The sequence below is a fragment of the Myotis lucifugus genome, unplaced genomic scaffold, assembly GCF_000147115.1.
Source record: "Myotis lucifugus unplaced genomic scaffold, Myoluc2.0 scaffold_49, whole genome shotgun sequence".
In the NCBI taxonomy this organism is placed as follows: Eukaryota; Metazoa; Chordata; class Mammalia; order Chiroptera; family Vespertilionidae; genus Myotis; species Myotis lucifugus.
Genome location: NW_005871097.1, coordinates 3899212 through 3924310, shown reverse-complemented (window position 1 = coordinate 3924310; position 25099 = coordinate 3899212). Strand labels below are relative to the sequence as shown.

The following is a 25099-nucleotide window of genomic DNA, read 5'->3' as shown; positions in this document are numbered from 1 at the left end:
GAGACCACTTCCTGGTTCAGAGATGACACCTTCTCATTGTGTCTCACAGAGTAGAAGGGGCAAGGAAACTTTTGGGGGCTGTTTTTATAAGGACATTAATCCCATTCATGAGGACCTCACCCTCATGAACTAATCATCTCCCAAAAGCCCACCACCTAATATCATCACCTTGAGAGCTAGGATTTCAACATATGAATAAGGGAGGGGGCACAAACATTCAGTCCATGGCATAAGGGTTCATTTTAATTAGGGAATATGCTGGTAAATGACATGCAGAGCCAAGCCAGTGTGGCTCACTGGTTGAGCATTGACCCAGAAACCATGGTTCGATTCCTGGTCGGGGCACATGCCCACGTTGTGCAGTTGATCTCCAGTGGTGGGCATGCAGAAGGCAGTGGATCAATGATGTATCTTTCTCATCAATGTTCCTATCTCTCTCTCTCTCTAAACATCAATAAAAACATATTTTTTAAAAGACATGCAGGCACAGAAGATGGTGGCATAGGTAAATGCCTGTACTCATCACCTCCGACAACCACATCAAAATTACAACTAAAATACAGAACAACCACCATCCAGAGCTGCTGGAAAGCTGGCTGAATGGAAGTCCTACAACTAGAGAAGTAAAGAAGAAAGCATGCAGAGACTGGTAGGAGATGTGCCGCTTTTTTTAATTGGGAAGGAGATCGTCTCTGCGGAGCCCATCCAGAGGAGGAAGGGGTCCCAGCCCCACACCAGACCCCCAGCCCAGGGTCCCAGAGCTGAGAAAAGAAATTTCCATAACTATGGGCTGGAAAAATTAGTGCAGATTAGAGCTCAGTGAGACAGAGGCTGCTGGAGACCCAGCTGTTTCTCTTAAAAGACCAGCACCACAAACTGAACTTACAAGGTCCTGCTTCCTCTAAGCTCCAGCACAAGGTCGAGGCTATTGGAGACACATTTGTCTGGCATCAGGGAAGAAACTTGGGAGCCGCTTTCTCCCAGACTGAGGTGCTCCCAGGGATCATTGTTCCTGTGCTGGAAACTCCCTGGTTGCAGAGCTGATTGGCAGTCATTTCTGTGCTCTGCCCTGGTGATTCCCTGAGACCCTGCCTCATCCAATTTGCAACCCTACCCAAGCTGCTTGCATTGGCTTTTACATATGAACGGCTTGTCCTTGCAAATCTCAAACAAGCTGCAACTGGGTCAGAGAGCCCCAAACCTATCAATAAAAGGCCCAAGACCCAACACCAGCACCATCCTGCCTTGCTTCACAGTTGGGCCTCGTCTGGGCACTTCCAAACCCAACACAAAGATGAGGAATCTGCAGATATCTCTGTAGCTCCTCCTGGGTGGCTCCAGGCAGTGGCTGACTTTGCACCTCCCTGAAGACCCAAGAGCCAGTGTACCCAGTGGTCAGTGTCAGGCCATACCATATTACAAGTCTATACATCAGTGGTTCTCAAACTGTGGGTCACAACCCCTTTGGGGGTCAAACAACACTTTCAAGGGGTCGCCTAAGACCATCAGAAAAACATATATAATTACATATTGTTTTTGTGATTAATCACTATGCTTTAATTATGTTCAATTTGTAACAATTACAATTTTTCTGCATATCAGATATTTACATGACAATTCATAACAGTAGCAAAAGTACAGTTATGAAATAGCAACGAAAATAATTTTATGGTTGGGGGTCACCACAACATAAGGAACTGTATTAAAGGGTCGCGGCATTAGGAAGGTTGAGAACCACTGCTATACATCCATAAGTGACACATTCAAGGGGCAGAATCAGTGAGCACCAAAGTCCCACTGAAGCAAGTCCTGCTCCATAAGGGTGTCTCCTGCATAGCAACTCTCCCACTGTAGTCACAGCTGGTTCTCACAGCCAATTGGCCTGGAGGTCAATTCCTCCCAGTGATACCAGCAGCAATCAAGGCTCAACTACAACAAGACTGTGCTCACAGCCCACAAAGGGGTGTGCCTAGAGTTCCCAGCTCAGGTGACTGGGAAGGCTGAGCCACTGGGCCCCATAGGACACCTACTATACAAGGCCACTCTACCAACTGAAGGAGACATAGCAGCTCTACCCAGTACATAGAAACAAACAAAGGGAAGCAGCCAAAATGCATAGAAAAAAATAAAGAAATGGAAGAAAGCAAACTATTGGATATAGAGTTCAAAACATAGTTATAATGTTACTTAAGAATCTTCTAGGCCCCAGTGAGGTTGAAACGGCCCCGGTGAGGTCGGGACGGCCCCGGTGAGGTCGGGACGGCCCCGGTGAGGTCAGGACGGCCCTGGTGAGGTTGAAACGGCCCCCGTGAGGTAGGGACAGCCCCGGTGAGGTTGAAACGGCCCCCGGTGAGGTCGGGATGGCCCCGGTGAGGTTGAAACGGCCCCGGTGTGGTAAGGACCACCCCGGTGAGGTTGAAACGGCCCCGGTGGGGTCGGGACGACCCCGGTGAGGTTGAAACGGCCCCGGTGAGGTAGGGATGGCCCCGGTGAGGTTGAAACGGCCCCCGTGAGGTAGGGACGACCCCGGTGAGGTTGAAACGGCTTCGGTGAGGTCGGGATGGCCCCGGTGAGGTTGGGACGGCCCCGGTGAGGTTGGGACGGCCCCGGTGAGGTTGAAACAGCCCCGGTGAGGTCAGGACGGCTCCGGTGAGGCTGTAACGGCCCTGGTGAGGCTCAGACGGCCCTGGTGAGGTTGAGACTACTCCAGTGAGGTTGGGACAGATAAAGGGGACCAGTATAGACTGATGAACAGGGGTAGATACAGAGGCAGAGCAACATTGAACAGACTGTCAAACTACAGGGGGAAGCCTGGGGAGGGTTGGGGGGGGATTAAGAGATCAACCGAAGGACTTATATGCATGCATATAAGATTAACCAATGGACCCAAGACCCGGGGCGGGGGGGGGGGCGGGAGGTAGGGGCCGGGGGAATGTCAAGGGGGGGAAAAAGGAGACATATGTAATACTCTTTGTAATACTTTAAGAAATAAAAATTATTTAAAAAAAAAAAAAAAGAATCTTCTAGAAACCTCCAAGGGATTTAGTGAGGTTTTAAAGGATCTTAGTGAGAATGCCAAAAAAAAAAAAATGGAAAAAGACCAGTCAGAAATTAAGCATACACTGACTGAAATAAAGAATAATATACAGGGATCTTGAGTGGCTGTTATCGGAAGCATATACATCCAGGGACCCTGCAACCACGGCACCCAGGGACTAGCTGCTAACGCGGGAACACCGGATCTCAAGCAGGGTGAATACGTGGACTCAGACGAGCCCTGCTCCTCCTCACAGAAATCAGAGAGAGAACTACATAACCAAACACCTGGAGAAGAGAGATCATGGGGAGACAAAGAAACAGCCCGCATATGAAAGATAAACAGGCATCACCAGAAAAGGAAGTAAACGAAATGGAGGCAATGGAGGCAAGCAACCTGTCAGAGAAAGAATTCAGAGAAATGGCCATAAGGTGAATGAAAAGAATGGAAGACAAATTCAACAATATGTGTAAGAACCAAGAGGAAATGAAGAAGAACCAAGAAGAAATGAAAAATGACATCACTGCTATAAAGAACACAATAGAAAGCATCAACAGTAGACTAGAAGAAGCAGAGGACCTCATCAGTGAGCTAGAAGACAAGGTAGGAAAAAATACCCAAGCAGAGCAGCTTCTAGAAAAAAAAAAATTAAAAAGCAGGAGGAGAGCCTAAGAGAACTTTGGGACAACACGAAACGAAACAACATCTGCATAATAGGGGTGCCAGAAGGAGAGGAAACTGAGCAAGGAATAGAAAACCTGTTTGAAAAAATAATGACAGAAAACTTCCCTGATATACGGGAAAAAAACTCACACAAATCCAAGAGGCTCACAGAGTCCCAAACAAAATGAACTCCAAAAGACCGACGCAAAGGCACATTATAATTAAATTGGCAAACACCAATGACAAAGCAAGAATCTTAAAAGCATCCAGAGAGAGACAGAAAGTTACCTACAAAGGATCCCTCATCAGACTAGCGAGTGATTTCTCAACAGAAACACATCAGGCAAGAAAGGAATGGAATGAAATATACAAAGTCATGCAAAGGAAAGGTCTGAATCCAAGAATACTGTACCCAGCAAGGCTATCAATCAAAATAGAGGGTGAAATCAGGAGCTTCACAGACAAAAAAGGACTATGGGAGTTTATTACCACCAAACTAGCAATGCAAGAAATGCTAAAGGGTCTGCTGTAAAAAGAAAAAATAGGAAACGAAGAAGGAACACAGGGGTAAAGAATAAAAATGGTGACAAACAAGTATCTATCAATAATAACTTTAAATGTAAATGGATTAAATGCCCCAATCAAAAGACATAGGATAACTGAGTGGATAAGAAAACATGACCCATATATCTGCTGTCTACAGGAAACCCACCTCAGAAAAAAAGACCCACACAGACTGATGGTGAAGGGATGGGAAAAGGTTTTTCAGGCAAATGGAAATGAAAAAAAAAAGCTGGGGTAGCAATATTTATATCTGACAAATTAGATCTCAAAGTGAAGGACATAAAAAGAGATAAGGAAGGCCACTTCATAATACTAAAGGGAGCAATCCAACAAGAAGAAATAACTCTGGTAAACATATACGCACCGAATATAGGAGCACCCAAATACATAAGAAAACTTCTAGAGGAGATCAAGGGAGAGATTGACAGCAATACAATCATAGTAGGGAACTTTAATACCCCACTATCACCATTGGAAAAACCCTCTAAACAAAAAATCAGCAAAGAAACATCAATCCTAAATGACTCACTAGATCAGATGGAATTAATTGACATCTTCAGAACATTTCACTCCAAAGCCACAGAATATACATTCTTCTCAAGTGCACATGGGTCGTTTTCAAAGATAGACCATATATTGGGTCACAGGCAAAGTCTCTTCAAATTCAAGAAGATAGAAATCATATCAAGCATCTTCTCAGATCACAATGGCATAAAACTGGAAATCAACTACAATAAAAACAATCCAAAAAAATCAAACACATAGAGACTAAAAAGCATGCTATTAAACAATGACTGGGTTACCAGAGAGATCAAAGAAGAAATAAAAAACATCATGGCAACAAACGACAATGAAAACACAACAATCCAAAACTTATGGGACACAGCGAAAGCAGTCTTGAGAGGGAAGTTCATAGCTCTACAAGCCTACTGCAAAAAACCAGAAACAATGATAATAAATTACCTAACCCTACAACTGTGGTTGAAACGGCCCCGGTGAGGTCGGAACGGCCCCGGTGAGGTAAGCAGAAGGAAGGAAATAATAAAGATCAGAGAGGAGATAAACGACATAGAGACCAAAAAAACAATACAAAAGATCAACAAGATTGGCAGGGGGCAGCGCCCCAACCCCCTGATGGGCCCTGGGGGGAGGGTTGGGGCACTGATAGGGGGGAGCTCCCCAATCCCCTGATTGCCCTGCGGCGCTGCCCCCTGTCACTCACAGAGCAGGGCCCATCAGGGGGTTGGCATTCTCACTAAAGTATTGAGGGCAGGCCCAATCCCTAAAGGATAAAAAAGATTGATGAACCTCTAGCCAGGCTCACCAAGAAACAAAGAGAGAGGACCCAAATAAACAAAATCAGAAATGAAAGAGGAGAATTAACAACAGACCCCACAGAAATACAAGAGATTGAGAGGTACAGAGGATCCACCTAAAACATAGTCACAAACCCAGACAACCAAAATGAGGAAACAAAAACCCCCAAATGAAACAACTAGTGAATTCTCCAGAAGAAGAGATAAATGAAGCAGAGATAAGAAATTTATCTGAAACAGAGTTCAGAGTAATGATGTTAAAAATGCTCAACAGCATGAAAAAAGATATACTAACTATGAAAAAAGAACAGTCTGAAATAAAGAATGACATAACACAAATAAAGAACACATTGGAAGGAATACACAGCAGATTAGGGGAAGCTGAGGATCCAATCAGTGAATTAGAAGACAGAGTTGAAAATATCACTCAATTAGAGAGAAAAAACAGGAGAACAGCTTAAGGGAGCTGTGGGACAATGTGAAACCTAACAGTATTAGAATAGTAGGTGTTCCAGAAGAGGCAGAAAGGGAGAAAAGAATAGAGACGGTGTTCAAAGAAATAATGGTAGAAAATTCCCTAACCTGGTAAAGGAAAAAGTCACACAAGTTCAGGAGGCACAGAGAACCCCAAACAAGAAGAACCCAAACAGACCTATGCCCAGACACATCATAATTAAAATGCCAAAAATTAAAGACAAAGAGAGAATCTTAAAGGCAGCAAGAGAAAAGAAAAAAGAAAACTGTTACATACAAAGGAGTGTTCATAAGGCTGATACCTGATTTCGCATCAGAAACTCTACAGGCCAAAAGGGAATGGCACAAAATACTCAAGGTAATGGAAAGCAAGGATCTGAGACCAAGATTACTATGTCCAGCAAAGCTATCATTCAAAATAAAGAGCTTCCCAGACCAAAAAAAAAAGGGGGGGGGCTAAAGGAGTTCATTACCACCAAGCCAGCATTACAAGAAATGCTAAAGGGATTGCTATAAGTAATTGATGAGAAGAAGAAACAGAGAGAGAAATCTAGCCATACAGAATTAAAATGGCTATAAATAAATACCTCTCAATAATAACCCTAAATGTAAATGGATTAAATGCTCCAATCAAAAGGTGTAGGGTAGCTGAATGGATACAAAAACATGACCCAACTATATGCTGTCTACAAGAGACCCACCTCAAAACAAAAGACACACACAGAATGAAAGTGAACGGATGGAAAAACATTTTCCATGCAAATGGAAAAGAAAATAAAAAGCTGAAGAGGCAATACTCACATCCAACAAAATAGACTTTAAAAGCATCATGCTAAGCAAAATAACACAGTCGAAGAAAGATAAATATCAGAACCAAGATGGTGGTGTAAGGTACAGACTTGTGCGTGCTGCCTCCCACAAGAACATAGAGACTACCAACTATAAGACAAACAGCTATCATTCAGAACCATGGGAAAGCTGGCCCAGTGGAAGCTCTACAACTAGAAGGAAAGAAAGAAGAGCATTGAGACTGAGTAGGTTGTGCAGAGGCTCCAAGAACAGAGGTACGGAGTCGCTCGCCAGGCGGGCTGCAACTGGATGCGTGGTTTTCTTCAATTGGAAGGGGCTGCAGACTCTCGAGTCCACTGAGCTTGTTTGGGGTGGGATTCTGAGGTCCCAGACCCCTACGGGGAGAGGCGGGATGGCCTTGCAACAGGCCGGAGAGCGAGGGTGGCTGTCTCACGGAGCGGCTCGCCGGCACTCGGGGACGCAGAGAAGTGGAGTCGCGGAGAGGCGAGGAGTCGAGGAGATGCCATTGCCCCTTGCTCCACCCTGGTGATTCCCGGAGACCCCGCCTTACTCAATTTACATCCCCACCCAAGGTGTGCCAGTGGCACAAAAGGAACCACCTGCGCTTTTGCAGCCCAACCCAGCAGACTGCAGGTTTCAACTCCTTGCATACATAAGGGACACACTCAAGAAGCAGAATCAGGTTCGGAAGAAGCCGGAGCCGGACCCGGCTGGGCTGGCAACGTGGAACCACCGTACCAGCAAACACACAGGCAGGTCCACCAGATCCAGTCTCACATGGGACGCTGGGAGACAGCAGACAAGCAGTCTGTGCACTTAGTAGAAAACGAAGTCCAAGCAAGCATACCAGATATTCAGCCACCAGGAACACCTGGAGATTTTGTCCAGCAAGGACCCACCCAACAAAAGAAGACAGAATGCCAAACTTCGTGTTGCTGAGACGGCCCCAGTGAGGCTGAGACAGCCCCGGTGAGGTTGAGATAGCCCCTGTGAGGCTGGGATGGCCACTGTGAGACTGAGACTGCCCCTGTGAGGCTTAGACGGCCCCTGTGAGGCTTAGACGGCCCCTGTGAGGCTGAGACGGCCCCTGGGAAGCGAAGAAAAATACCACATGGTCTCACTCATTTATGGATAATAAGGACCATTATGGACTGATGAACAGGAATGGATACAGAGGCAGAGCAGCATTGAGCAGACTGTCAAACTACAGTGGGAAGCCTGGGGAGGGTTGGGCTGGAGGGGGGGTAAGAGATCAACCGAAGGACTTGTATGCATACATATAAGAATAACCAATGGACACAAGACACTGGGGGGTGGGGGAGGCTGGGGAAATGTCAAGGGGGGGTGGGAAGATACATGTGTAATACTCTTTGTAATACTTTAACAAATAAAACAAAATTAAATTTAAAAAAAGAAAGATAAATATCATATGATCTCACTCATTTGTGGAATATAATGAGCAACATAAACTGATGAACAAAAATAGAGCCAGAGGGAATATATATATATATATATGAATATAATAGAAGTAATCCCATTATTTGCAGATTTTAATATTTCCTACAACTTTTGTGATATCTTACTATGTTAGTACAGTTTTGGTAATACTAATATACTTAAAATCCTTTTATTCTGGAAATACTAATGTTTATTGCATGTACTATTATTATATACTAGAGGCCCAGTGCACAAAAATTTGTGCACTCGGGGGGCGGGGGGGGGGGGTCCCCCAGCCTGGCCTGTGCCCTCTCACAGTCTGGGACCCCTCGGGAGATAACGACCTGCTGGCTTAGGCCTGCTCCCAGGTGGCAGAGGGCAGGCCCAATCCCTAAGTGCAGCCCCTGGTCAGGCTCAGAGCAGGGCCGATTGGGGAGTCGGGGCACCGCCCCGTCATGCACAGAGCAGGGCGGATCGGGAGGTTGCGATGCCACCCTCAGTCACGCTCAGGGTAGGGCCGATTGGGGGGTTGGGGCACCGCCCCCTGTCACACTCAAGGCAGGGTCGATGGGGAGGTTGCGGCGCCACCCCCTGTCATGCACAGAGCAGGGCCAATCAGTGGGTTGGGTGCTGTCCCCTGTCATGCACAGAGCAGGGCCAATCAGGGGGTTGGGGCGCTGCCCCCTGTTACTCACAGAGCAGGGCCAATCAGGGGGTTGGGCGCTGTCCCCTGTCATGCACAGAGCAGGGCCAATCAGGGGGTTGGGGTGCTGCCCCCTGTCACTCACAGAGCAGGGCCCATCAGGGGGTTGGGGCGCTGCCCCCTGTCACTCACAGAGCAGGGCCCATCAGGGGGGTTGGGGGTCTGTACCCTGTCACTCACAGAGCAGGGTCAATCAGGGGGTTGGGGAGCTCCCCCCTGTCATGCACAGAGCAGTGCCGATCAGGGGGTTGAGGAGCTACCCTGTCAAACACAGAGCCACAGGGCAATCAGGGGATTGGGGAGCTCCCCCCTATCAGGCACAGAGCAGGGCTGATCAGGGGGTTGGGGCGCCTTCCCCTGTCATGAACAGAGCAGGGCAGATAGGGAGGTTGTGGCCCTGCCCCCTGTCACACACAGAGCCGCAGGGCGATCAGGGGGTTTGGGCGCTGCCCCCTGTCATGCTGATCCCGGTGCTGAGAGGCATATTACCCTTTTACTATATAGGATAGAGGCCTGGTGCATGGGTGGGGGCCGGCTGGTTTGCCCTGAAGGGTGTCCTGGATCAGGGTGGGGGTCCCCACTGGGGTGCCTGGCCAGTCTGGGTGAGGGGCTGAGGGCTATTTTCCTGAAGCGAGTGACTGAAGCTTCCAACCGCTCCTTGTTTTCTTTTTTCTTTTTTTTTTTTTTTTATTCTGGGCCAGCTTTAGCTCTGAGGCCTCGCTGCTGAAAACATCGATACAAAGTTTCAGTCCGCTGGCTTTCAGTCAACTGGTTTCTGGTGTTTTGTTTAGCTTCTTATTTGCAACATAGTACATAGTTGTTTAGAGTTGCAGCTGAGAGGCCGGAAAGTGAGGTGGGGAATGTTGGAGTCTGCAGCAAGCAAGCCTCATGCTCGCTTCAGTGCCTGGCTGCCGGCCGCCATCTTGGCTGACAGTAAATTTGCATATACTCACTGATTAGCCAATGAAAAGGGTAGCGGTCGTACGCTAATTACCATGTTTCTCTTTTATTAGTGTAGATAAGATCATTTTTCTTGAACAGTTGGTGTTTATTGCATGTAACATTATCATATATATAAAGTCATTTTTCTTGAGATATTAATTTTTATTGCATATAACATGATCATATTTAAGATAGTTTTTCTTGAAATATTAAGGTTTATTGCATGTAACATTATATTTAAAATCATTTTTCTTGAAATTAAAAAAAAAAACTGGAAAAAAAATAAGAACGTGGAGAGAATCTGGGAAGAATGTCTCCAAACTCTGCTTGGCCCTCTTTGAGGAGTCTTGCAGAAGGCAGGAGGCACCAGGAGACCAGCAAAGTTTGAACATAATCTTTAAATATGGAAAAAGAGGTAGCTTCCAAGACCAACAGACCTGGACCTTGATAAACCCTTTGAAACGATTACTACATGCATAACTTATAAGCTTTTAGTAGAGGAAATGGTATCATTTCCTTCAATAATAAGATCACCAGACTGGAGGATCAGTGGCATGTTATTCTCTGGATTGAAACATGAACCTTAATGAAGACTCTCATAGCCTTAAGTTCAAGAGGGAAAAATGTCATCCATATGCTAACCTGGTTAAATGGTGTCCTGGAATGAACGTTTTCTCCCAAACCCTAACCCCAGTGGAGCTGGATGGAGCCTTCTGGGAGGTGATTAGATTTAGATAATGAAGTCAGAAGGGTGGGGCCCTCATGATGAGATTAGTGCCCTTCTGAGAAGGGGAAGAGACATCAGAGCTCCCTCTCTCCTCCACGTAAGGACAGAGAAGGCTCTCACCAGAACCCAACTAGAGTGGCACCCTGATCTTGGACTTCTAGTCTCCAGAATTGTGAGAAAACAAAATTTCTGTTTTAGAAAAAAAAAAGAATGGGGGAAGGACCCAGACAGAACAATGCGGTCCTATAGCGTCCTGCCCCTGCTGTCCACCAATGGATGTATGGAACAGTTGTGGCTCTATCTGGCTCACACTGACTTCATTCTGTAGTCCCAGGGGGTGAGGGCATTGATCTGAGGGGTGTAGCCTCAGGTCCTCCGAGAGTGGAATCCCGGTACCAGTCAGGTGAAAAAGGTGATGAATTTTTAGGGAAGAATGAGTAAATTACCAATAATCAAACAGAGGAGGGGCCACAAAGTTCTGCCCCCTCCTCTTGATCTGGGAGGTCCAGGCACAGTTGTCAAGTTGAGGAGACCCCTCATTTCCACCTGTAGGGTTTCAGGGAGAGGAGAGCCTTGGTCTAGTGGGTGTGGGCCCCGATTCTTCAGAATGAGGGGAACCAGTGACATGAAGGAACTCCACCAGCAGAGAGGTTCACACATTCCCTATGCTCTGTGATTAGTCTAAGACAAACAGAGCACTCAGCTCAGGGGCTCATTTCTGCCTAGAGAGTCTTAGTAGTCGAGGGCCTGAGTAGAAAGAGACCAACCCAGTTATGCAGAGGGAGGAGTTCGAGCCCTAACTGGCTTTCAGGTGGGGACTCATAATACTAAAGAGAAGACCTCTCAGCTAAAGAGTAGGCGGCTCAAAGTTCGGCCCCTGCTATCAGGCGTGGGAGGCTGATGCAGGAGTAGTCAGATATGATGAGCCCTGTCTTTTCCTTCTAGGGACTCAGAGAGGGTGTGAGATCGGTGTAGGGACTCAGAGAGGGTGTGAGATCGGTGAACTCCAGTCAGTGGAGAGAGGACTCCCAGGCTTGGATTGTTACCTTTGAGATTCCTAGCAACCTTAACCGGATGTGACTCGCTGACTTCCGCCTTAACCGGATGTGACTCGCTGACTTTGCCTTAACCGGATGTGACTCGCTGACTTCGCCTTAACCGGATGTGACTCGCTGACTTCCGCCTTAACCGGATGTGGCTCGCTGACTTCCGCCTTGACCGGATTTGGCTCGCTGACTTCCGCCTTGGAAATTTCCCGAAGCCCAGGAACTTGCTCTGACGGACATAACCCCTGGTTGGTGGAGTGGTATTCAAGGACTGGTCAGTATCAAGATAAGGACCCTGAATGTGAACTGAAGTGACCATCCTGCCCGTCACCAAGGAGCTCCACAAAACCCTGCCGTACCCTTAGTAGTGGGAGGCCCCAGCACAATTATTGCGCTTACTTCTGTGGGGACGGCATCATGGCGGGGAGGGCTTTAATCTAACTGGGGCGGCTACAGTTCTGAAGAAAGAAACCAGGACTCCAGGTGGGGGGACCCTGAAGTGCTAAGGAGGGTCCCTCTCCTCCAAAAGAAGGGGTGACCAGGACTGGGAGTAACAGGCAGGGATCGCCAAATGTAGTGTTCCCGTACTCCTTCTCTAGTGACTAAAAGAAGTGACTTCCAGTTTGAGGCTGACGAACCCAGATCAATAGAAGGAGGAGTCCCACGCTTTGTCACATGTCAGTGGGGTCCCAAACAGCCTCGCCACTGCTGCTAGAACTTGCAGACCCTATACAGCCTCGGCAGTTAGCCCTTGGAGGTCCTGTGCAGTCTTGGCCAGGATCTGACTTTCTCGCCCAGAAGGTGAGGATCTTGGTCTGTGGGGCACAAACTCCAGTCAGTTGACGGTAGACTTCTAGGACTAAAGTATAATGGGGGAGACTCCGAATATGAGCTGACACATAACCACACAGGGCTCCCCTCTTTCCAGCTCTGAGAAATCCCAGCAGAGCTGTGGGACTGACTTGTGCTTGTAAGTTTCCAGCCTGAGGTGCACTCTAACACCTCCATAAGGTCCTCAGGAGACAGGCTGGCCAGGAGAACAGGAGCCCTGTGGGGTCCTATAAAACAGTGACATAGAGGATACCTACAGAGGGGCATTTTTTCTTTTTTAAAAAAAAACAAAACACGTTTTTATTGATTTCAGAGAGGAAGGGAGAGGGAGAGAGAGAGAAACATCAATGATGAGAGAGAATCATTGATTGGCTGCTTCCTGCACGCCCCACACTGGGGATCAGCCTGCAACCAGGAATGTGCCCTTGACCAGAATCAACCAGGGACCCTTCAGTCCACAGGCCAAAGCTCTATCCACCGAACCTAACAAGCTAGGGGCCATTCTTCTTTTTTTTAGTGGTCTTTTGCTGTTTTTATACTTAATTTTCTGTAAATTATACACATCACCTAGGTAATTCTCTGTTGCTCTTTTCAATTCTTAGATGACTCCATCATTTGCCCAGTTTTCCCAAATGTCATCTTGAGTTCCCCTCTCCCCCTAATGATCTCAAAGTCCTACCCCCCAGGAGAAATGCCACTGCCAATCCTCTTTGCTGGTCAAAAATTGTCCCTTGCCTGAATTATAATGATAGTCACCTGATTCATTTTCCTAATTCTCTAATCTTTATAGAATGTCCTCAAAATTTCTTCTGGTTCTCAAGTATCCTTAGAGCTTAGAGCAAAATCAAAATTCCTTAATATAATTTACCAAAAAACCCTTGTGGTTTGGCCCCCAGTGACCCCTCCAGCCTCATGTCTCTTCCTGCCTCACTCACTATGTTCCCACTAGAGAGAGCTTTCAGTTCCTTCCTTACCACACCTTTCCACAGGCTATTCCAGAGGGGCATTCTTAAAGCCACCATGACATCTCCCTGTGGAAGGTACTCACACCCTCTTATCCTCCTCCTCCTCCAGGTGATTGTGTGACGTAACTGCCTGTCACGCCCCTGCCTTCTGTCCCTAACCACAGCCATGCCTCGTGGTAAGAAAAGTAAGCTTCGTGCCCGTGAGAAACGCCACCACCAGGCCCAAAGTGAAGACCAGGGTCACAGGATTGCTCACACCACCACCGCAGGGGAAGAAGAGTCTCCCTCGTCCCCCTCACTTACGTTGGAGGGTAGTCCTCCCAGCTCCCCTGCTGCAGGCACTCCCCAGCAGTCTCAGAGAGGCCTGGCCTCCAATTCTGCTGCAACCATTTCCTGTGAGAGTTCTGGTGAAGGTGCCAAGAGCCAAAGGAAGGAAAGACCAAGTTCCTCCCAGGCCCCGCCCTCCTCAGAGAGCTCTAGGGAAGATCTTCTGGCCAATAAAGTAAGCATGTTAGTGAAGGCTCTATTGTACAAGTATGAAATGAAAGAGCCCATTACAAAAGAAGAAATGCTGAAGGTTATCAACAAGAGGTACAAGGCGCACTTTCCTGAAATCCTCCAGAGAGCCTCTGAGCGCTTGGAGCTGACCTTTGGCCTCGACCTGAAAGAAGTTGACCCCAGTCGTCACTGTTATATCCTTGTCAGCCAACTGGATCTTCACAACGAAGAGAGTCGGAGTGATGGCGGCATGGTCCTTCCCAAAAATGGCCTCCTGATGCCTCTCTTGGGCATGATCTTCTTGAATGGCAATCATGCCACTGAAGAAGAGGTGTGGGAATTCCTGAATATGATGGGCGTCTATGCTGAGAGGAGGCACTTCATCTTTGGGGAGCCCAGGAAGCTCATCACCATAGATTTGGTGCAGCAAAAGTTCCTGGAGTACCGTCAGGTGCCCCACAGTGATCCTCCACGCTACGAATTCCTGTGGGGCCCAAAAGCCTACGCTGAAACCAGCAAGATGAAAGTCTTAGAGTTTTGGGCTAAAATCAATAATATACTCCCCACCAGCTTCCAGACCCAGTATAAGGAGGCTTTGAGAGATGAGGAAGAGAGAGCCCGAGTCAGAGCAGCAGCCAGGGCCCACTCCAGAGCCATGACCAGCAGCTCCTGCCAGCAGCGCTAGTGAAGTCTGAGGCAGAGTCTTCACCTTGAAGTTGAGAAGGGCTGTCAATCTTCTAAGTAGTGGGGGCAAGGTGGAGCTCGAGAGAGCACAATGTATCTCTTCTTTGTGTTCTGTTTTCATAAGTAACTTACAGATTCACCTTTCCTTGTTTTTCCAATGTGTTCCCTTTAAAAAGGCTTATTTAGACTCATAATCTAAGATTAGAATAATATGGCTCACACATTTATTCCTGTTTGAGAGTAATAGTTTTGTATTTTGAAAAACCCTTGCTTCTTGTATTGTGACTCAGTACCAGAACACAGAGCATTGGATAGGAATTTTCTTTAAAAAAATGTGAAAGAACCCCACAGTTAAATAGTTGGGATAATGAGATAGTGAAAAATAAAAGTAAAAGGTGATTAATTCATTTTCCTCATTCTTTCTTTTGGTGAAATTAAAAGATACATATACCTGTACTGCTTAACTTATTCAAGAGTGTGGGAGAAATTAAATCATCATAAATTAGAAATCTTGTGCACTGTCTCTTTTGTTCCCCAAACATGTCTGCTCTTTGGAAGGTGTCATGCTAGTTTTGGGGATATGTGGACAAAGAAGACTTAGTCCATGCCAATAACATTATAGAGCCCAGGGGGATCTGTCATGTAAGGAGCATGATGTGAGCCACACTCAGCCTTGAAGGACAATAAGCAGAAGGGATAAGGAGGGGGGAGGTTCCAGACAAGAGCAGTCCAGCATAAATGCCCCAATACAAGGCAGCTGGGAAGGTAGGAAACTGCCAGTCCTCCATGGGGGGAATTTTAAGTTTGGCTGCACCAGCGGTTAGATGAGGTTATTAAAATGGTGAGCAGGGCCAGGCTCTCAGATCTCTCATATGGTGGGCCTGAGTCTAGAGCAGAAACTTTTTGACTCGAGGGCCACAATGGGTTTTTAAACTGGACCGGAGGGCCGGAACAAAAGCATGGATGGAGTGTTTGTGTGAACTAATATAAATTCAAAGTAAACATCATTACATAAAAGGGTACAGTCTTTTTTTTTTTTAGTTTTATTCATTTCAAACGGGCCGGATCCGGCCCACGGGCCGTAGTTTGCCCACGGCTGGTCTAGAAACTATGCCTGTACTGGAACACTGCTCTTCACAGTTCCTCACAGACGTGGTGAACCCAAGAGAAATCCTCACTCACCTGGGGCAGGATTGGAAGGACTCCTGTGCTCTGTTCCCATGCAGGTGGACACAGTGCACTAACTGTGTTTTGTGTATTTTGTGTCCAGAGTTTCTGAAAATAAGGGTGATATTCAGCAATCACTGGGTTGGCCCACTTTGTCCGGGCCTGGGAGTTGGGGGGGGGGGAGAGGGGGACCTAGACCATTCCATTAAAAGGGAACCCAAGTATGGCACTCTTCTATGTGATATGGCAAACTCTAAGTGAGGTCTAGATCTTTGGTGGTGGTGGAATGAATGAAAATGGAGATGGGTTAAATGCAAGGGCAGCTATGGGGGAGGAAGATTGTTGGTCCTTTGCATACCTTTAGCAGCTTCACAGTGCACTTAACTGAGGAAGTCTACCTCATGCCCACATCAAATGACTGGTCATAATAGGGAAATATTAATTAGTTTTATTTACTAAGCAGCTGATTTGGGGTTATTTTTAGTCTTAGAATATTGCATAGTCTCTGACCCATCCTCAATTAGAAAAAAGAAAATTCCAGTGTGGTACGTGATGTCAAAATAATTGTGGTAATAACTACCATATATTTTTTTTAAATTTCAATACCTGCCAGACACTGTGCTGTTCGCAACATGCATTCCATATACCCACAAGTCCTAAAAGTCAGGACCTAGCAAATTTGCTTCACGCATGAAGAACCTGAAGGTCATGGACTCTGCTAATGTGCCTGAGTTCACATGGCTGGTAAGTGGCAGAGCCAGTACTAAACCTGTGGTCTGTATTCACTTAGAGCCCACACTACCCCACTCCTCTCAGCCTAACGCAGATACTGTATGTCATAATTCATATGTCCTTTTACTACTTGGGATGTTTCTCAGGCAATAAAAAGAGGGCTCTGCACTAACTACTTGTTTGGACTACACAGCCAGAACAATAAAAATAGCAAAATAAATGGGTAGTATAAAGAAAGAAAGAGAAAAATATTTGATGACAGTACTTGTCACCTACATATGCAATGTCAGATCACCTGAAAAGATAGGGACTCACAAAATCATGGGTCTCCACTTCTGCCCTGTAGAAAAATCAATCTATTAGAACCAAAGTTCTATACAAGGCTAAATCTGGTTGGTGAAGAGAAGGAAGAGATCACTTTTTCTCTTGCTCTGAACTATAGTTTCCCCCATCTGGCATCATTCCTGTGACACCGATTCTATCTGCAAGGTTTTTAGCAGGAAAACTTCTTGAGTTTGCAATAATATAACATTTCCCAGGAAGCCTCGAATGTAAGCAGGAGCCAAAAAGTGGATCCCTATGTAGGAGGACTGGTGAAATCAATACCCTAGAATATAGATGGTTTCAAGAGACTAACCCACAACTGCCCTCAGACCTGTAGGGCTCCAGGTAGGACTGATCATCCATTTGTTCTTCAGGGTTCTCAGGAACAGAACCTTGTTCTAAGAAGGTTGACTTCATGTCAATAAAGGGAGGAGTGTGAGCCTCTGATAGACTTCAAAGGGAGTATCTGGAATGAGGGAAGAACCCAGCCAGAACAATGGGGTCCTATAGAGTCCTGCCCTGGTGTCCACTCTTGCAGATTTGGAACAGTTGTGGATGGCCCTGTCTTCCAAGTTGGTGGTCCCAGGAAGGTGAGGATCTTGATCTAAGGGGAGCAGCTGAGAGTGGCATCCCAAGATTGAGTCTGGCACTAAAATGCTCAGGTGTCAAGGTGAGAATGGTGAATGAATGAGAAAACCACTCACTCCAAAACATAGCAGGATTCACAAATCTCCACACATACCCTCACCCCCACTGGTAACTTGGGAAGCCCAGAGGAGAGTTGTCAGGTCGAGGAGCACCCTCATTTCCACCTGGAGCATCACAGGGAGAGGAGAGCTTTGGTCTAATTGGGGTGGCCCCAGTTCTGCAGAGGTGGAGACCCAGGAACTAACAGAAGTCAAGGCTAGGACTCTGACTGACATGAGGGGACCCCCACCAGCAGAGAGGTTTTTACAAAGCCTCACGTGTTCTTACTCCTAGAATGTCCAGGGCAGAGCCCTCAGCTCAGGAGCCATTCACTTTTGCCTGGAGAGTCACAGGGACAGTAGGCCTTGTGTAGAGGTGGCCAAGTCCCAAAGAGGGAGGAGTTTTGGCCCTAATTGGTGTCCGAGTGAGGGCTCTGAGTACTAAAGAGATGACCTTTCCATTAAAAAATAAATAAAGTGGCCCGAGCCAGTTTGGCTCAGTGGATAGAACATTGGCCTGCAGACCAAAGGGTCCCAGGTTTGATTCTGGTCAAGGGCACGTACCTCGGTTGCAGGCTCCTCCTCAGCCTGGGCCCTGGTCGGGGCTCGTGCAGGAGACAACCAATCAATGTGTTTCTCTCACATCGATGTTTCTCTCACATCGATGTTTCTCTCTGTCTTTCCCTCTCTCTTTCACTCTCTCTAAAAATCAATGGAAAAATATCCTCAGGTGAGGATTAAATTAATTAATTGATTAATTAAAAATAAAGTAGTGATACATACTACAACATGGAAAAACCTTGAAAACATACTAAATGGAAGAAGCCAGACAGAAAATGCCACATATTTTAAGCTTCTGATTATATAAATGTCTAGAATCCTAGCTAGAAACAGGATTTCTTTTTTCGAGTTTTAAAATTTTTCTGGAATTAGGTAATGATGATGATAAAGATAATGAATGCAAAACAATGTGAATATACCAATAATCAATTAATTGTACAGTTTAAAACAATTAATATGTTGACTTTCATGTTATTTGTATTTTATCTCAATTTAAAATGTCTCTCTAAAAAAATAGAGATGACTTTTCCCCAAATAGGAAGTCTGAGGCAGGGGTAGCCATCCTAGGGACTCTGGGAGGTGAGGACCTTAGTGTGAAGCTGATGAACCCAGACGAGTAGAGGGAGGAGTCCCAGGCTTTGATCCATATCAGTGGGGTCCCAAGCAGTCCATCCCCTGCTGTCAGCCCTAGGAGGCCCCTATAACCCTCAGAGGCCCCTACAGCCTTAGACACTCACCTTGACTTTCTCTTTGGGGAATCCAGAAGGTGGGAACTTGGTCTGAGGGCAAGCATTCAAAGAAAGTGGAGAGTGAAGTTCCAGGTCTGGTCAGGTGTCTAGATAAGGACACTTAATGTGGACTGAAGAGATCACTCTACCCATCACCAAGAGGACTGCCCAGTGCCACACCCTTTCTCAGCCCTGGGAGAGTGGACAGAGCTGTGACCTGACTTGTGCCCAGAAGGTCTCATGAAGGGGAGGGCCTTGGTCTAAGGGAGTGGTCCCAATTCTGCCAAGAGAGGAGACCTGGGTCCTAACTGGAGCCCAGGTGAAGAACCTGAGTGCTAACCAGGGGGCCTGTCTCCAAAAGGGGGAGGGGCGTCCAGAGCCCAACCCCTATTGTCAGTCCCAGGAGCAAGCAAGGGTAGCCAGATGTGGTGCACCCCAAACTCTCCCCCTGTGGAGGCAGGGAGGTAAGGGTCTTGTTCGAAGACTAGTGAACTCACTTCAGTAGGGTAGTCCCAGTGGACCCAGGACAGAGAGCGCCCCCTCTGAACTGTCAGCCCTGGGTGGCCTCAGGCAGGGGTGGTGGAGTGAGGTGGCCCTTCTCTTTCTCTTAGGGCAGTGATGGCGAACCTTTTGAGCTCGGCGTGTCAGCATTTTGAAAAACCCTAACTTAACTCTGGTGCCGTGTCACATATAGAAATGTTTTGATATTTGCAACCATAGTAAAACAAAGATTTATATTTTTGATATTTATTTTATATATTTAAATGCCATTTAACCAAGAAAAATCAACCAAAAAAATGAGTTCGCGTGTCACCTCTGACACGCGTGTCATAGGTTCGCCATCACTGTCTTAGGGGACCCCAAGGAGGAAAAGGACAGATTTTAGTTGTCAACCTCAGCACAGTGGAGGGGAGGGGCCCAGGCCCTGCCAACAGTTGATATGATGGTGCTGACTGTAAACTGAGAGGCTGCCACTCCAGAAGAGAGGATCCCCACTGACCAGCCCCTGCTGTTACTGCAGACAGCCCCAAGCAGGGCTGCAGCCGAAGGCCCACCATAACTTCCTCCATAGGGTGTTCAGGGGACAGGCTGATCTTGAGTGATCCTAGAGCACTGGCCTGGTGAAGGGGCTCATACCCTCTTGTCCTCCTCTAGGTCCCCACATCATGTGCCCTCCTGCCACACTCCTGCCTGCAGTCCCTAACCACAGTCATCATGTCTTGCAGTAAAAAGAGTAACCTCCACAACTGTGAAAAATGCCTCAAGGTGAGGACCAGGGTCAGGGTTGCTCAGGTCACTGCAGTCCTGTCCTCGTCCTCTCCTTCTTTCAGGCATATTCCCTATGAAGCCAAGTTACATAGCACTCTCCAAGGGCCTCAGAGAGCACCATCACCTGCTTTCTGTATATGTCTCATACACAGGAAGTTGCTAAGAGTAAAGATGAGGAAGAGACAAGTTCCTCCCAGGTTGATGTGAATATTTTTATGTCAATATGATAGAGTGCAGTTCCCTTAAGACATCTTTTTGCAGCAAGGTAAAACAGACACATGATGACATTTCTTTTCATTCCCAATGAGATACTCATCATATCACTCTATAAATCAACCCGATATGCACAAAAGAAGTGGCAAAGAAAAGTGGCTTTGAACGGTATACCCTAATACTCAAGAATGGGCAAATGGAAACTGAGAAATAAGATTGGGAGAACAGGGGAAGAAGAGTTTGTTTCAAACAGAGATCTGAGAAGAACTTGTAGAAGGGCAAAGCTGTGACCATGAATTTAGAAGGGTGAGCAGCTCTGTGAGCTGGGTGTAGAGAAGGAGAGAGAAGGACCTCTAGGGCAGAAAAAGTCTCTCTCCACAATTTGGCCCTTTTATTCAATTTTCTGTGCACTTATTAGGGAGCCAAGCAGGTTGGCTTTGTGTATGGGCAATAGACAGGTGAACAAGATATTGTTCCCCTCTTGTGTGGGCCAACAAGTTAGGAATAAAGTATTTTGGTATCTTTGGGCCTTTAGATTCTCCAAGGAATGAGAATCCTTAATCACAAGACTAGCAGGGAAAAACAGGAGTTTGACAAAATCAGGTTGGTCTTTCCTTTCTGGGTTAATGTTCATTTTGTTTCTTTTATAATAAACAGAGTCAGAAATTTCAGGACATCAATGCATTGAGATTATCCAGACGGATTTTTATATCACCTCTCCATTTTTTGCTCTGAAATCTATACTGCATGCAAAAAAGCATGTCAAATATGTATGTAGAGCTTGAAGCATAATTATGTGAACACCTATGGACCCACACGTCAATTAAGAAATAGAACACTGCCGATACCTCAGTAACCCTCAGTAATCCTTCCCCCAAAGTATACCCCTTTCTACCTGCTATGGACTGAATGATTGTGTCCCCCCCAAATTTATATGTTAAAGCCCTAATGTCATAGTATTTGGATGTTAGGTCTTTGGGGAGGTAATTACATCATAAGGGTATAGCCCCCATGATGGGATTAGTGACAGCTGGCCCTCTCTCTCCATCTTGTGAGGACATAATGAGAAGACAGCCATCAATGAGCCAGGAAGGGAGGCTTCACCAACAATGGAATCTGCAGGCACCTTGATCTCGGACCTCCCAGCCTCTAGAACTATGAGAAATAAATACTTTTTGTTTAAGCCACCCAGTTTATGGCAATTTGTTATAGCAATTCAAGCCAAGACACAACCTCGGAACTAACCACTATTCTGAATTTTGTGTTAATTGTTTTCTTACTTTTCTTTTTTCCAACTTGAAATGTATTCCTAAACAATCTAATCCTTTGTCCAGTTTTGCCTGCTTTTGAATTTTACATAAATGGAACTATATTGTAGGTAATCATCTGTGACTTGCTTTCTCTGTTTTCTATTATGTTATTGACCCATGTGGTTCTAGTTTGTTCATTCTTGTTGCCGTGTAGCAATGAGAATTCCAATGTATAAATAAACCACAATAGATTTATCCACTTTACTTTGGTTAATATTTGAGCTGTGTAATGTATTTATGAAAATTTTTGTACATATCTCCTGCTTCACCTGTGAAAGAGGTTTTCTAAGTGTCATATCTAGTAGTAAAATTAGTGGGTCATAGGGCATTGTACATGTTCAACTTTACTAGGTGATATCTAACTCTTTCCCAAGTGGTGGTACTAGTCTTCATCACAGTGAGAGAATGTTGATCTATATCTTTCACCAACATTTGATACTTTTTCATTTTTTAATTTTTGTCCAATCCATTTGATGTGTAGTGATGTCTCATTGGGGTTGTAGTTTGCACTTCCCTGTTTACTAATGAGGTTGATGACTTTTCCATATGTTAAGTTGTTTTCAACAGGAGGGTCAATCTGGAATCTTTGTCCTATTTCTGGAAACCAAAGTCCAAAAGCAATATTGTTTTTGCATAATTACTTTGCAACTGGTTACTTTTCTATTGTAACACTTATTATGTAGTCAATGAACATAATTAGTAACACTCAGCCTCAACTTATTTATTCCCCTGGAGAAGCCAAGACAAAGAAACAGAGAGAATCCATATGTATTTTAGTACTTAAGAAAAGATGGCATCCTAATCCATCTTTGCCTATCTCACTTAGCAGTAATGACTTGGCATAGGGGCCCCTATGGAATCCTTATTGCTTCTTTATTCTCTTTCCCAAATATTATTAATTAGTATTCAGATTGTTCCCACCATCACTTAAGGTCTCCACTTGTGATATTTCTCCTCCCCCAAACCCATGTCCAAGTGCGTCTGAATCACAATGCTCAGTGGTTCTCAACCAAGGCTGATTTTGCCCCCCCTCCACCCACACGGTACATTTGGCAATGTTTTGGTTGTCACAACTCAGAGTGGGGAGTGCTACTGGGATCTAGTGGGTAAAGGTCTGGGATGCTACCAAACAGTTCCCCATAACAAGGAATTATTGGTCCCAAGTGTGCATAGTACTGAAGTTAAGACATGCTGGGAATTGAACCCAGAGGGTTTTGACCATGAGAGGATGAATTCCTCAGAGGGTATAGGTGGCAGAAAATATGGGCTACAGTATGAACCAAATGCAATTCTATTGCTTCATGAGAAGAAAGTCTAATTGGTAGGTGCCTCTCTAATGTAGAAATAACATCACTACAGCAAGCTGGCACCATCACTGGGCTAAGAAGAACCTTTCACAGAAATATTTAAGTAGTACATGTTTCATTCATTGCAATGCATATAAACTGTCTTTGGGGACATGCACACAGTGGAAATTAGTTAAGTATAAGGGAAAATGTCCCGATTTTCAGTCCTATTTGCTTCCCATAAAAGTGGAAAAGTCACTAATTCTATATTGAGTATTAAGGCAATCGGAGGTGAGCTGGGCATAGATGAAAGTAAAGACACACTGGATCCTGCATCTGTCTCATATTCCAGCCTCAATGCCATGAGTAATCTTCAGGAGAAGCTGGCTTTGCCATGGCATTGCACTGGCACTAGTCCCACAGAAGTCTAAGGAGAGAACCTGTCAGGAGTTGAATGAGCTTTGTGTCCAGGTACTGCCCTCTACTGACAAGGTGAGCCAGTGGGTCAGGGACAACCTGCTTGGAACTCCAGTAACTGAGTTGTAAATACAGCTGCTAAACAGAGCTGCTGCTTAACTTCTAAACTTTTAAATCTTTTTAGCTTGTGGCTAACCCCAACCTGGAAGCATAAAGGGAAAGGAATTATGGGAAACACCACTCAAAGGCGCTGCAAACACACTGCTTTCCAAAGAAAGAACAAATACTCAATGGATCAGAATTTCCCACCATGAAATTAGTGGAAATCAGTGAATGAGGAGCTGGCAGTAGCCTTCGGAGTGTGAATGTTAGAGAATAGAATTCTAGAGGGTGGTAAATAAAAATAAAATGAGTCTTTCTCAGGAAAATTTTATCCAAGAGAATTTAAACTGTGAAACAGACCATGGGCATCATGCTTAAGGTGATAGCTAAAACTATGATTATAACAACTGTGGGTCTGGAAGCTAATTCCTTAGAGACTATGACTGATTCTACCTTATAAGTGTGGAACTGTAAAACTTATTTGGAAAACCAAGTAAGTTGAAAATTGGAAGTTTAACAAATCAAAGGAAAAGGACAGATAATGCTTTCTATAAAATCAGGGAAGGTATTTGGTAAATTCAACATCTATTCATGATTTTAAATGAGCTGTTAATAAAATAGGAATTGATTAATTTGTTTCCTTATCATGATAGGATATAAACCAAAAAGTCAGTAATATGATTTATGAGAAAATGCTAGAAGTATCCCCATTAAAACAAGGACAAGACAAGGATAGTTCTATTACCATTCATATTTTTTAAATTTTAGCAAAAATAATTAAACCAGAGAAATAAATCAAAAGGCATAAAAATTGGGAAGGAGGAGGCAAGCTATTATTCATAGATAAAATGATATTTTTCCTGGAAAACCCAACAGAACCAATGTCACCCCAATTAAAAGAAAAAAGAAAATCCAACAGAATGAACTAAAAAACTTAAAATAATAGGGAATTTTAATACACTTCTGTTTATAAAATCAATATACAGAAAATAATACCTCTCATACAAATAAACAACAAACAATCAGAAGATATACTGAAGATCATACTTCAGGTCTTTTTGAGAAAAAGATTATTGATTTGTATTCTAGATAATGGGGAAACATTAGAAAACAAAACATTCACATCAAAACAAAACAAAAAACCCTTGCCCCCATGGAACATATACACCAACTAAAGGCCCGGTGCACGAAATTTGTGCACGGGGGGGGGGGTCCCTCAGCCCAGCCTGCACCCTCTCCAATCTGGGACCCCTCGGGAGATGTCCGACTGCTGGCAGTCATACATCCCTCTCACAATCTGGGACTCCTGGCTCCCAACCGCTCACCTGCCTGCCTACCTGATTGCCACTAACTGCTTCTGCCTGCGAGCCTTATCACCCCCTAACCACTCCCCTGTCAGCCTGATCCATGCGTAACTGCTCTCCTGCCAGCCCAATTGCCCCCAACTGCCCTCCCCTGCCAGCCTGGTCGCCACCAACAACACTCCCCTGCCGGCCCAGTCACCCCCAACTGCCCTCCCCTGCCAGCCCGGTTGCCCCTAACTGCCCTCCCCTGCAGGGCTGGGCCCCCCCAAATGCCCTCCCCTGCGGACTGGTCGCCCCCAACTG

The 25099-nt window shown here is 45.6% G+C and overlaps 1 protein-coding gene across 1 annotated transcript; it reads left to right on the top strand.

The window, feature by feature from the left end:
* Positions 1-13681: 13681 nt before the first annotated feature.
* Positions 13682-14698, top strand: MAGEB17 (MAGE family member B17). Its single transcript, XM_006088620.1, has one exon. The coding sequence runs from the start codon at positions 13682-13684 to the stop codon at positions 14696-14698; it is 1017 nt and encodes a 338-aa protein (XP_006088682.1).
* Positions 14699-25099: the final 10401 nt, after the last annotated feature.